The following is a 13,802-nucleotide window of genomic DNA, read 5'->3' as shown; positions in this document are numbered from 1 at the left end:
ATCTGTGATCGGTGAATATATCTTTTCTTTCAATATTATTCTAATTACTAAGTTTGAAATTTCTGCCTCGATAACTCTTACCATCTTGATTTTCTTAACATTCAGCCAATTCAACTGCACAAACTTCCAACTTTCAAGGAAGCTTTTGTCCTTCATAAAGTTTTCCCTAAAAATCAAATAGACATTAATCTTTAACAGAGTACTTATCATAGTGTATGGCAATCATGTCTCTCAACTAGATGAGAAGCCACTTCAAGGAGAAGACGATCTTGTTCACGTTTATGTGCACAGCACACATTGTAGCAGCAAAGAGTAGCCACTAGACGTTTGCTGGGCAAACTAATGCACATTTGAATGATAGATACACATCACTTAAACTTACACTTCATGTACAGAGGTATAGCTATCTATGAGAACACTTGAGACTTCGCCTTGCTTTTTAAATGTACTACTACAATGTGATAGCAGTTGCAGAAGCTGATGAAGGCTTAAATTATTTCCAGATAACTTGAAAAGGTCAGTGCAACTTACAAGTCCTGTAAATCTAGGAACAAAACGCCCCAGCTCACCCCACCCTAAAACATTAAAACCCATGATTAACCTTCTTGGTTTCCATTATGGACAGATTCCTACTGCTTTTGGAATCTATTGCCCTGAGATGCCAAATGAAGGTGACTTCGTTTTCCACCTTATTGGTAAGAAAGGTAAGAAAGAGTTCTTTTCTTAGATTCGGAACTTTGGAAGATCCTGGCACTTCCTTTCACCACTGGATGGATGTGAGATGAGACTGTGGGAACTCTCATTTTATCTGGTTCTTCTACTTTTATTTCCTTTGCTCAATGGTGTCGGAAAGGATCAGATACCTATCTGGACTCTTAAAAGGTAGACATAAGAAAAGTACCATAGAGAAATAGCATTTTAGCACTACCCAGAGGATGATAAATTTTCTCAAAGTTTTCAGGTAATGAACTGATAAAGGCTATGGCTCTCAGATTTTTTTTTTATTTCAGGGACTAATAACCAACTTTTTATTTTATTTTTTTAACAAACTTTTTAAATGACTGTAAAGTAGTAGACCAAATCTACTGATTAGTGTCATTTCAAAGCATTTCAAAACTAAAATAAAAGTTATTTTAACATCACAAACTCTAAAACAATCTCAGAATAAAGAATCTTAAAATTGTATCAACTTAGCTTCATGAAGAATATATTACAATAAACACTCCATTGTATTCAGAAAATTATAAGCTCTGTTCTTAGCATTCTTGGAGTCTAATATTTTATCTGACTTTAATAAACTGTAGATAAACTTCATATATATTTTAAGATTTTATTTATTTATTCATGAGAGACACAGAGAGGCAGAGGCATAGGCAGAGGGAGAAGCAGGCTCCCCACAGAGTCCAATGTGGGATTTGATCCCAGGACCCCAGGATCACAACCTGAGCCAAAGGCAGACACTCAACCACTGAGCCACCCAGGTGCCCCCAATTTCATATATATTTTAAAATAAACTTTTAGAAAAGTTTTAGATTTACAGAAAAATTGGAAATGTAGTATAAAAGATCTATATACCCCATATCCAGTTGCTCCTTTTATTAACATCCTATATTATTGTACATTTATCACAACTAATGAACCAATATTGAAACATCACTATTATCTAAAGTCCATACTTTGTTCAGATTTCCTTAGTTCTTACCTAAAGCCCTTTTCTCTCCCAGGATCCCATCTAGGATACAACATTATATTTAGTCATTATGTCTCCTTAGTCTCATCTTGGCTCTAACAGTTTCTCAGAATTTCCTTCTTTTTGATATTCTTGAAAGTTCTGAGAACTATTGGTCAGATATTTTATAAAATGTCCTTCAATTGGGACCTCTTTTGACGTTTTCCTCATGATTATACATACTGGTGTTATGGGTTCTGGGGAGGAGGACCACAGCAGAAAAGTGCTATTCTCATTACATCATATTAAGGGTACATACTATTAACGTAATTCACTGACGTTAACCATGAGCACTTTGTCGGGATACAGGTTACTAGGTTTCTCCACTGTCAAATTAGCATTTTCCCCCCATTCTCATCCTGTACCCTTTATGATGAAGTCACTGTGTGTGTACTGCTATGCACCACTATGCTGAGTATTCCACTGAACCCATACACTGATGTGTCTATTCTACTACTGATGAACACCTGTGCTGTTTTCAGTCTGGGGCTATTAAGAATAAAGCTGCTATGAATATTCTTAAGTCTTTTTGGTGAATATATTTTTTATTTCTCTTGAGTAAACACTTAAGGGTTGTTGGGCAGGTATATTCTTAGTTTAATAAAACAAAACTACTAACTTTTAACAGAGACTGTACCATTTCTAGTGTAGCTGTAGCACAAAGTCTTGAGTATTCCAGTTGCTTCATATCCTTGTCACCATTTAGTGGTATCAGAGGCTTGTTTTTAAGTAGCCTCACAGGGCTTAAACTCTTGACCCTGAGATCAAGACCTGAGCAGAGATCAAGACCTGAGCAGAGATCAAGAGTTGGATGTTTAACCAACTGTGCCACCCAGATGCCCTCAGAGTTTATTTATCTTTATTTTTTCTATTTTTAAAAAGATTTTATTATTTATTCATGAGAGGCAGAGACATAGGCAGAGGGAGAAGCAGGCTCCCCCTGGAGAGCCTGATGCAGGACTCGATCCCAGGACCCCAGGATCACAACCTGAGCCAAAGGTAGATGCTCACTGAGCCATTTTAACCATTCCAGTGGATATATAGCAATACCTCATGTGGTTCAAATTTGCATTCCCCTGATGACAAACAATGTTGAGTGATACATATTTTAAAATAGTATGTTTTATATATTTATATATTTAAAATAGAAGAAGGCTGTCTCTGAACAGACTCTTCATGGAGAATAGAAATTCTCTAATAAAAAATTAAAACTCAGAAGTTGGGGCCTTCTACTTCCAGCCACAATGAAATTAGTAGGGATCAGATGTATTCTATCCTATAGAACTATTGAAAGGGCAGCACAGGACTGTAATCCCTGAAAGAAGGAAATTATGAAGTGAACTCTGTTCTAGTTTACTGACTAAAGCACTCTAGCCACAGGACAGGGAAAAAGAAACTAACCTGAACCCAGTGGTCTCCCTGAGTTGAGAATGTGGTGGAGGAAAAGGCAACTAAAAATCAGAGAAGAGTGATCAGAAAGGAGAGTTGCAGAGGGGGAGCTCTAGAGATTGGCAGAGAGTTCTTTCATGTATATCTTCAGCTGAGTTCTGATCAATGGATGAATTTGAGGAAATTACTCAATGTTGGGGAAAGAACCACCAGAAAGGGACAGGTAGACAATCCTTAGGACTCAAATGATTGGGGATAGTTCCTGTTCCCAGGACTCAAAATGGGGATTGGTAGAGTATTCAGAAGGGTATTTCCTCACTGGTAGGTAAAAATTAGCACCAACTTAAAAGCTGCTCTTTGCCCCTGTCTTAACAGCAAATCAAAAGAATCAAGTGTCTCTTAGATTTCCTAGTAACTTAGCTGCATCCCAGAAAAAAGCTCAGGAATATTTAAAGAAATACAAAGATATTCAGTACCCACCAAGGCTAAATAAATTCAGTGTTTGCCATCCAAAGAGTTTCAAGAAGGCAAATAAAGTAGAAAATATGAACCACAATGAGAAGAAAAATTAATCAATACACACAAGGTCCGGGGATCCCTGTGTGGCTCAGTAGTTTAGCGCCCACCTTCGGCCCAGGGCGTGATCCTGGAGTCCTGGGATCGAGTCCCACGTCGGGCTCCCTGCATGGGGCCCGCTTCTCCCTCTGCCTATGTCTCTGCCTCTCTCTCTCTCTATCATGAATAAATAAAATTTAAAAACACACCCACACACAAAGTTCCAAAGTGAGACAGAAAATGAAAGAAATTGGGGCACCTGGTGGCTCAGTTGGTTAAGCATCCAACTTTTTATCTCATCAGGGTCATGAGTTCAAGCCTCTTGTTGAGATTCATGCTAGGTGTGGAACCTACTTAAAAAAAAAATTACCAGACCAATACATTGAATCAATTATAAATTATATTCTCTATTTTCAAGAAAGTATAAACCTGTTAAAGAGAGACATGTAGGAAATAACCAAATTGAACTTCTAGAGATTAAAAAAAGGATCCAAGATGAAAAATACAGTGGATGACTTAAGCACCAGATTAGAAACTATAAAAAAAAAATTAGTCAGCTTTGAGACATAGCCATAAAAACTATCCAAAATAAACACAGGAAAAATCACCTAAACAAAACAGTGCCAATGAGCTATGAAATGAATTCACCTTTTAAAAAATAACAAAAAGTTTTTTGGTGCTTTACAATCAGCAAATTAGATTAATAATTATAAACATGGTACTTCTAAAGTGGTACTCTAAGTGACAAAACCAGAAAGTGCTCTTCCACTTAAAATGTGAAAACTAAAATCCCCTCCATCTGCCAAGAACTCTCAAGCAGAATCAATACTTAAAAGAGGCAAAGAAAACTATTATCAAATTTATTGCATATGTCTGATCACATAATTGAAAAATCTTTATGCATGATCTAGATAGTGCTAGTGCTTAACATTTTATTGAACCATCCTAACTTTTAAGAATTGAACACTCTTTTCTAACACTTTTTTTCTGCAAAAGAGCTGTCAAAAAAATTGTAAAATCCAACAATGCATTGCAACCGCATTTTGATTTCTTTTCTCAAAATGGAAAAACTAGTCAAGTCTTTAACTTGACCTGAGATGAAAACCTAGTGATCTAAGAACCTCAACAAATTCAGTACAAGAAATTTAAGAAAATTGTAACAACAAGGATCATCACATTAAAACTGCCAGAGATGAGTACTTTTTCATCTGCTTTATGGTCAACTGTGAAGTCTCTATTTAAATTTCTTGCTCAGTCCTTAATTTCTTTTCAGTAACTGTTTATATATAATCCTGAACACCACTCCTCTGTCTCGTTTCACAAGTATTCTAATGTCAAGCTATGACGTGTCTATTTTCTTAACAGGTTTTTTGATGAGAAATTTTTAATCTGTATGAAATCTATTTTATCACTAAAACAAATTTTATGATTATTGTTTACATACTAAGAAACCTTTGCCCATCCCTAAAATGACCAAACTATTCTTATGACTTTCTCTAAAAACTATATGGTTTTAGATTTTAAAATGAGGTATGTGGTCTCTCTTGAATTCAATTTTGTGTGTAGTCTGAGGTACTATAGACTACAAATGAAAAATTGAGGTTCACTTTTTAAAATGTGGATATCTCATTATTCTAGTACCAAGAGTTGAAAAGACTCTGCTTTTTCCATTGTTGCAATGGTACTCCTTTAATATTTCACTAAATTAAAAAAACTTTAAATGATTAAAGTTTGAAAAATAGGGATGCCTGGGCAGCTTGCTATTTAAGCATCTGCCTTTGGCTCAGGGCGTGATCCTGGGGTCCTTGGATTGAGTCCCATATTGGGTTCCCTGCATGGGCTCCCTGCTTCTACTTCTGCTTATGCTCTGCCTCATTCTCTCTCTCTCTCTCTCTGTCTCTCATGAATAAATAAATAAAATCTTAAAAAAAATAAATAAAATTTGAAAAAATAAAATTTTGGGTTTTTCCTACAGTTCAGTTTTTTTCTCTGATGTTGATATTCAATTTCAACAGACCATTCAGTTGCCAGAGTATCAACTTTAGACATAATCCACTTATCAAAATTGGTACATCGACCATTTACTATAATGATAGAAATTTAAATATGTGGAAAAAAGTTACATTTCATGCTCTGAGGAAATGTTAAAAATATAACAAGTAAATATACACATAAACACACAGTAATTCCTGTAACTTACCATTGCTCCTTTTTTTTAAAATTTTTTTAATTTATGTATGATAGTCACAGAGAGAGAAAGAGAGAGAGAGAGAGAGAGAGGCAGAGACACAGGCAGAGGGAGAAGCAGGCTCCATGCACCGGGAGCCCGATGTGGGATTCGATCCCGGGTCTCCAGGATCGCGCCCTGGGCCAAAGGCAGGCGCCAAACCGCTGTGCCACCCAGGGATCCCTCATTGCTCCTTATTTAAAGTAATTCTACTAATGAAACTAGTTTCGTTTGTTTAGTCTTTTAGAATTTTCTATTCATAAATATAAATTGTTTCAGTAGAATTACAGAAAGAAAAATGTATTCCAAATAAAATAGATATTAAAGCTAATTTTTGTAAAGAACTATTTTAAAAAATACATCTCTTTCATTTTTAATACTTCAGCAGTGGGTACACTTGATTTACTCAAATTGTGTTATAACATTTAAAATTTTGCTAAGATGCTATTAATCAAATTTGTCCTCAGCCATGTTACCCTTTGTTAATTACCTCTGTGTAACAGATTATCTGACAGATAAAAGAACTGGTGGGCAAAATTTGTCTGCCAAGTGGACATATCATATTGCTCCAGGGTCCTGTAACTCATTTAAAATCCTTTGAGTCTTTAAAAGTTCTACTAAAATAAAATGTAAACATGTCTGAATTAAGTTAAAAAGCACTTGACAGAAAAACTATAACAAGTGGACTCAGATTATATTTCTTACATGCTTTACTGTTTATTGGCAAACAAGCAGCATATAATGCCTATAATCCTTTCTGTACAATACACCAAATCGGAAATATAATACTGTCTATCTTTTCAAGTATTTTGTTAGTGAGCACACAAATAGCAAAGTCCAAGCAATCGAGGTGTTTTGTCAACAAATAAACTACAGGGCTCATAAGAAAAAAAAACAAAAACAAAAAACCCACTATGAAGGGTCTTACTTCCTACAAGTCAGTCATTACTCCAATTACTTTCTCAGTGAGGCTTTCTCTTAATGCTCTGCTTAAAATTTTACTTTATCCCTATCCTCCATCTTCATATTCTTTCTCCCTTCCCTGATTCCTCCCCAATCTCCACTTATTAGATCACTATCTAACATATCCTACATTTGACTCATATTCATTTTGTTGCATTCCTGAACCAGACTCTAAGCTCCTTGAGGGGAAGAATTTTGATGTTTTGTTCACTGTTGTATGTAGGGCAGTTTCTGGAATATTGTAGATACCAAATAAATATTTACTGAATGAATAATTAAAAGAGTACAAAACAAAATGTTCCTGAAAAAAACACTTGGTGAAGTTATTTCCAAGGAAAAGTGAATGTCCTCTAACCTGATCTGTGACTGCTCCTGAAGCCAAAAGTTGCTATTCATTTTTCTCATGCTAACACACACAAAAAATTGATACCAGCTGTAAAAATATATAGCCATACATTTAATGTAAATTTTTTTATTTTATGATAAAACTGAGGTCAAAAGTGATGATACTTCAATTCTATTTAATTAGTAGAGGTTGAACACTTAGTAAGTGCAAAAAATAACTGAAGGCAGCAATGGGTTGTTTCTTGATTATTAAACTAACATTCTTTCCATAAAATTATATTGTTTCTTCATTTAAGACGATGAATAGGTCTTCTGCCAAGTGGGAGAAAGGAGGGGAGTAACCATATACAGGGAATTGTAAGGGGAAAAGAAACATTTCAACAATGAAATAAAAAATACACACTCTGAATCACTAAAGAGAGGCCCATCCAACATAATAGTTTGTAGCTAAAAAGAAAGGAGTTCAATTTTAACATAAAATAAGCATATGGACAAGCTATATCTGGTTTTTCTTTTTTCTTAGGAAGAAAAAAAAAAAAGACTAAGTAAAATTTTTACCACTTTAAAGAAGAGAAAGGTTAACATTAGTTTTGTGATCGTCCTTAGTGTCCATGTCAGTTATCATGGCACATAACCAGCTCAGTTATGAAGCCAGGGTACAGACAAGTAGGAGTTAAAAGACAATATTGTAGAAATATCTGAGATACTGGGCTCATGGTCTCAGATCATAATTGTGTTTAAATCTGATTCTTTAGGCCACCTAAAGGTCTGTGAAGATGTGGGATGATCTACATTCAAAAATCACTTAGTTTTATTTTGCTGAATAGAGCCATATACCATGATAGACCATTTTCAATTATGAGATGGCTCAGAAAGTGTGTTTGAATTCAGAGAATGTTGAGACCCTATGCTTTTCAGTACTGAGAATTTAATCTTTCATTTGAAAGAATAAAATCTATCCAGTGAAGTTCCAATTATAGATTTCATAATGAATTCTACTTATTGCTTCCTGGACCTATCAATTCCATTAATGGATGAATATCTGTTCTGAATCATAACTCAAGAAAAAATGTCACTATTTTACCAATGATATTTATATCAGAAACAATAAGACAATGAGCCCATTCTGCTTGGATGCGTTGGTCATTTAAGCATAGCAATTGGAATTCTGGGGAAAATGCCAAAGATAATCAAAATGCATACGGATATTAAGATAAAATTATATGCTTTTCATTTCAGACACATCAATGGGGGTAGGAGGGAGAATACAGCTTGGATTTTTATCATGTAATGGGCAGGGAATTGGGGGGGACAGGAATCAACATATTGTCAAAAGCAATTCCACAAATCATATGAAACAAGATTATAAGGATTCCTAGTTAATTTAACAAAAATATAAAATAACTGATCTATGAAGCACTTATTTATATTGACTAGAGCCCAACATAAATAATAAAAGAATTCTACTGGCCTAAGAATATTAAAATATTATTTGGAATCATTTTGCTATATATATATATATAAAAGTATGTTGTACATCTAAAGCAAATACAATGTTATATGTCAATTATATCTCAATTAAAAAAATATTATTTGATTTAAGAAAGTATAAACCTTTATACTCAGAAACAGAATTTGTATACGTAGACAAGATGCTTAAATAAACCAGTTAGTAGTTACAACCATCATATTCTTCAAATTTGTTTGGAAAGGCTAAAAAAAACCTAAACCAAACTCATTACTTAAATTAATGTGCAGTTTGAACAAGTTCACAGTACACTTAGGGAGAATTCAAGTCTAAAAAGAGTGAATCAATAGTATTTTAGAAATGCAGGTTATTTCATCCAATAATAAATTCTATGCCTCCCCCTGCCCCACCCTATATAATACCATGGTACAATCTTTGAAACTCAAAATAATAACTTAAATTATAGTTTTAAAAATGTAGCTCTTCAATAAAAATGGTTTTATAAGTATCAGGTGAGGTTCTTTTCAAGTCCAACATGTGAGAACTTTCACATACAAAATAAATATCATGCTTTGCTATAATCTTATTAAAAGACACTTATTTTAGTGGATGCTGTTATCTCAAGATGTATTTGGAATGTTCCTTTTGGAAATACACATGAACTACCATTAGGCTATATTAACAATTCTTATCAACCAGAGTTTTATCCAAATTAAGCACTTATTATTCACTCATATTTAGAAATGTCAGCTAATTCCACAATATTTAATCTATACCAAAAGACAGGAACTCGCTGTACTGCGATTATTCAAATGAATGTGAACCACAAACCTTGAAATTCCAAAAGAGATTCAAAATTTCTTTCAATAGTGACAATAGCACTGAAACCATAGCACTAACATATAGCCTCTCAAGAACATTCAATGGAAGAATGTTTATCTATAAATTCTGCTATTTGTTGAAAAAGGAAACAGATTTTATTTATCTCTTATATTCATTCCCTTTGTAACTGAAGCTCTTAATTTGGGGTTTTAGATAAAGCATCAAAAACATTTTTAGATCTTTTTTTTACTTCCTATGAATTTTTCATTCAAGTTACTTCAATTTCATTCTGTAAAAAAAATTATTAACATTTCTTATTCTAAACACCATAAACCTAAACGAATTCCTATTTACCATGGGTTTAAATGATTCCTGTAGATTTGGTTAGCGGGAAAATGACAGAAAAATAATTTTAATTTGGGAGAAATCATCCCAAGTACTTATAAAATTGTAAGCAGTCTCACACATCGGTAACACAAATAAATTGCTTGATCTGATGAACTTTCAAAACATATTTTAATCTCATTCCAAAAAGAAAGAAAATTTCTAGATACAAACACATCTCATTCAACCACATTTAATATACATTCAGCAACTTAAAATATAAGGATCCAATATTTTCTCCTTTTATAATATCAATATATTATATATTTAATATATAATATATACAATACATACAGGTAGTCAGCAGGATTAAAGTAAATTTTTAAAAGTCTGATCAATGTTGATAAATATCTTTAGACTAATAAAAGAACTATATTTAGGATCACAGAATAAAATATGGGCATTCCAAGCCTATTAGCAAGATTGCAAATGTTCATATAGCCAATCATATTAAAAGATCCCTCAAATTGGATAGAATACATTTTAAAACAATATTCTTGCTACTCTCAAGCAGCAGTACTTGTAGATATTAAGCATGTACATCTCCATAAAATTTAAAATTACTATGCAGCTTTCTTTACTGTAATATACAGTAGCTATTTCGTCCTTTCTGTTGGATTTTGCTATTGTTGTTTGAAGAGTGACTAACATACTACCAACAGAAGTGATTTTAGCTCCTTTCCCTCCCCCAAAGCATGGCTCAGTTTGAAGATTGTTCTATAGGCAGCCAATATGAATATTAACAGTACCTTTATACCATTAAGAGCAATCAATCAATAAGTGGAGTCAAATGAGAAGTTTCAAAGACTGCTGGAGGTTTCTGTAAACCAAGGTAATCAAAAGTATTACCCCTGTAGATAGCCCTCTCACATTAGTTAATACAAGGAGTTAAAATTCCAATGCCACAGTATAGCAGTTAATAATCTACTCTGTAATTTTAAATATTATACCATTGATTCACCCTGAGAATACAGAGGAAGCATTTAAAACAAAATATTCTGATATGTTTTTTTTTTCCTTTGTATTTGCTTTCTTCTGGTTTCCGACAGCACAAATATTTCAATTTCGAGTGTGACTTGGATATCCGTTTTTGTTAATTAAGATTCATGCCACAGTCAGATACTGGTGATAGAAAAGCCCAAAAAGGCTTGTAGAAAAGAGACAAGCAGCAATCCACCAGGTCAGAAAAGACAGAAGTCCTCGAAAAAGCAGAGGAGTGAAAATATTTTTTAAGCTGCCCAGTGCCACTGTTATTTGTGTAACAGTTACCTTCATCTTCCCATCAGCAGATGGTAATTCAGAGGAAACAGAATTGGAAGGTAGAGTATTATCCACTGGCAAGGTAGAGCTAGATTCTGGATAAATCCCCCAGGAATGATTACCTGGAAAATTCAAGACACAAGTAAAACTTGAAGAGTAACAATTCCAAGGCTTCTAATTGAAACAAGAAAATCTTTAACATATACTTGAAATTAAAAACAAGAAATTTAGTGGCATAACAAACTATTTCCTATTGAAAATGAAGTAACATAGCGTTTCTACATACCGGGTTAAAAAAAAAAAAAAGTCATTTAATTTGATTAGACTACAAGCTGGTCTTATATCAGTAAAAGTAGAGATAAAAGTCTAATTTACTTTTAATTAGCTGCACTAAAACCTGGTAAAATAATAAAAACAATTTTCTCCCTTGTAGAATACATTAATCAACTATCTCTACTGGAGTGACAGGGAAAGACTCAGTAACTTCTTAGAAATCTTTTCTACCTTTAGAATATCAGAATAAATTTCTTTCTCAGAAACTATCTATGATTTCAATGTGAGAGACTATTAATAGCTTCCAAAAGTTTTTCATCATATATTTTCCTATGTTGGATAGGATATGAGTCACATAATTTATAACTGAGCTACCTCTTTATGTTCCATAGATTTCTAAAGGCCATTTACATCTATCATCATCTCTATGGTATCTACAAAGCCCACCCAAATAATACATTTAGTTCCTTTGGGCTTCTTAAACCCCCACACTGGCTGACTGCCTGATCTCAGCAAAGGGAAATGATCAATACAGTAATAGATAGTTCTCGAATAACACAACACAGGAACTTGATAGTTTAGTGAACAGATTTATACGAGAACTTTGTTCTTCTGCTGAAAAATCTTTATCCTGTCAATATCTAAAGTAGAACTCACCAAAGGGCCCTGCAATTCATATAAGTATACAATTACCTTATAATAACTGAAATGTTAGGCATTAGCAAAATCTTTTATAATCCTTTTTACAACACAAAATAAATAAGACTAAGAGTGCTCACTCAAGTTACTCAGTAAATTTGGGGATTAATCTTTAGCAGACAACTCCTATATGTAAAGCATAATATTATTAGAACTATATGGACCTGAGTTTTCAAAACCAATATTATGAATCAACTTTTAAAAGTTTGCCATATTTCTTCTTAAAACGTTTAAAGAAAACAATTTTAAGAAGCATACTGCTTTGTAGGTAACAAAAAGCACTATTCACTATAGGTAGAAAGTAAAACAATGTATTTCCCAGTTACCAGGGCAGGCCTACCTAGAGTTTTCAAAAGCAGAGTTGTGTGAAGCAGCATTACCAGAGGTGCCACATACTGCAGGGCAATGACACAAAGGTAATAAAAGACTCGAGCCACCTGCAACCAAAAGCATTCTTAAGTGACATGTTATGAGTGAATTAAACTTTCATATAATTGTCAAAATGAATTGCTTAAGAGATAGGTAATCCCATCATGTGAAGGAAGCTAAATGCTATTAAGTTTGCACTTCATTATAAATGACTCCAAACTGACTTCAGGAAGGCTTAGTTTGAAGGCAAGTTTTTAAATGCGAAAATATTAAAATAAATTCTTTGAAAATAGTTAAGTGGCTAATATAAATTGGAGAAAATAACCACTTAAATTCAATTAGTATATTCACTTACATTTCAAATATAAAACAAAATGCTTGTATCTCTAGACAGACACCACAAACATCAAACTAAATAAAAATGACAGGTTGAGTCATAAACCCCTAGTAAATAAAAACATTAAATCTCTATTCTATATGAACACATTCAACTAAAATCTGAGGTAAAATTATACAGAATGAAAATACGTAAGATAAAACAAAAAGTGTCTGAATCTTTTTTTTTTAAAGTGTCTGAATCTTAATGAACACCCCTGACTATGAAAGACAGTGAAGAACAAAGTACCCAAAACCAAATTTCGAAAAAAGACATGATCAGATTATACAGATCCAGTTAACTATAATGGTGGATGGATTCCTAGCCCTTTCCTTCTCTGAAATTCCCATTAAGTTAAATATTTACATTTTATGTTCAAATACTTCGAATAATGTCACATGGAATCAACTTCGTCACTAAAACTAATATTTCCTACCTCGTAAGTCTTAAAGGCTAGACAATATATTGTAATGTCTTCCAAATCAATGTGGGGGAGGGGGGTGGTGTCTCATTTAGCAACAGTAGATATACCACAGCACTGCAACCCAAACGATTTGATACTTTAAGTACTAAGGCAGGAAGAGGACCTGAGACTGTTTGTTCACTTAGCACCAAAATCAGATCAAGATCTCTTCAGTATCTTTCAATTTAGGATTATGCCATTTATTTAACATCAAGAGTACTATGGGATAAAATTACTATTAAGGGAAGTTAAGGAATGCCCGGGTGACTCAGTGGTTGAGAGTCTGCCTTCGGCTCAGGGTGTGATCCCAGCATCCTGGGATTGAGTCCCACATCCGGCTCCCTGTGAGGAGCCTGCTTCTCCCTCTGCTTGTGTCTCTGCTTCTCTCTCTGTGTCTCTCATGAATAAATAAATAAATTCTTTTAAAAAAACAGTAAGGGAAGTTAAATGCTTTGTTTTCTTACAATACAGTGTTTGCTA

At 33.7% G+C, this 13,802-nt stretch overlaps 1 protein-coding gene across 7 annotated transcripts in view; it reads right to left on the bottom strand.

Annotated features, from left to right (window-relative positions):
* Positions 1 to 9,997: 9,997 nt before the first annotated feature.
* TMEM161B (transmembrane protein 161B) overlaps positions 9,998 to 13,802 on the bottom strand; it is a 64,531-nt gene continuing 60,726 nt past the window's right edge. For all 7 annotated transcript variants that reach the window (XM_041753042.1, XM_041753043.1, XM_041753041.1 and 4 more), the window contains 2 exons: positions 12,455 to 12,551; positions 9,998 to 11,264 (listed from right to left, as the gene is read on the bottom strand). In XM_041753042.1, the coding sequence (XP_041608976.1) occupies positions 10,987 to 11,264; positions 12,455 to 12,551 (375 nt within the window). In that variant the 3' untranslated portion in view covers positions 9,998 to 10,986. The remainder of the gene's footprint in view (positions 11,265 to 12,454; positions 12,552 to 13,802) is intronic.

Source organism: Vulpes lagopus, chromosome 4 (genome assembly GCF_018345385.1).
Source record: "Vulpes lagopus strain Blue_001 chromosome 4, ASM1834538v1, whole genome shotgun sequence".
NCBI lineage: Eukaryota > Metazoa > Chordata > Mammalia > Carnivora > Canidae > Vulpes > Vulpes lagopus.
The sequence above is the reverse complement of the archived record's forward strand: the minus strand, read 5'-3'. Positions and strand labels throughout refer to the sequence as shown.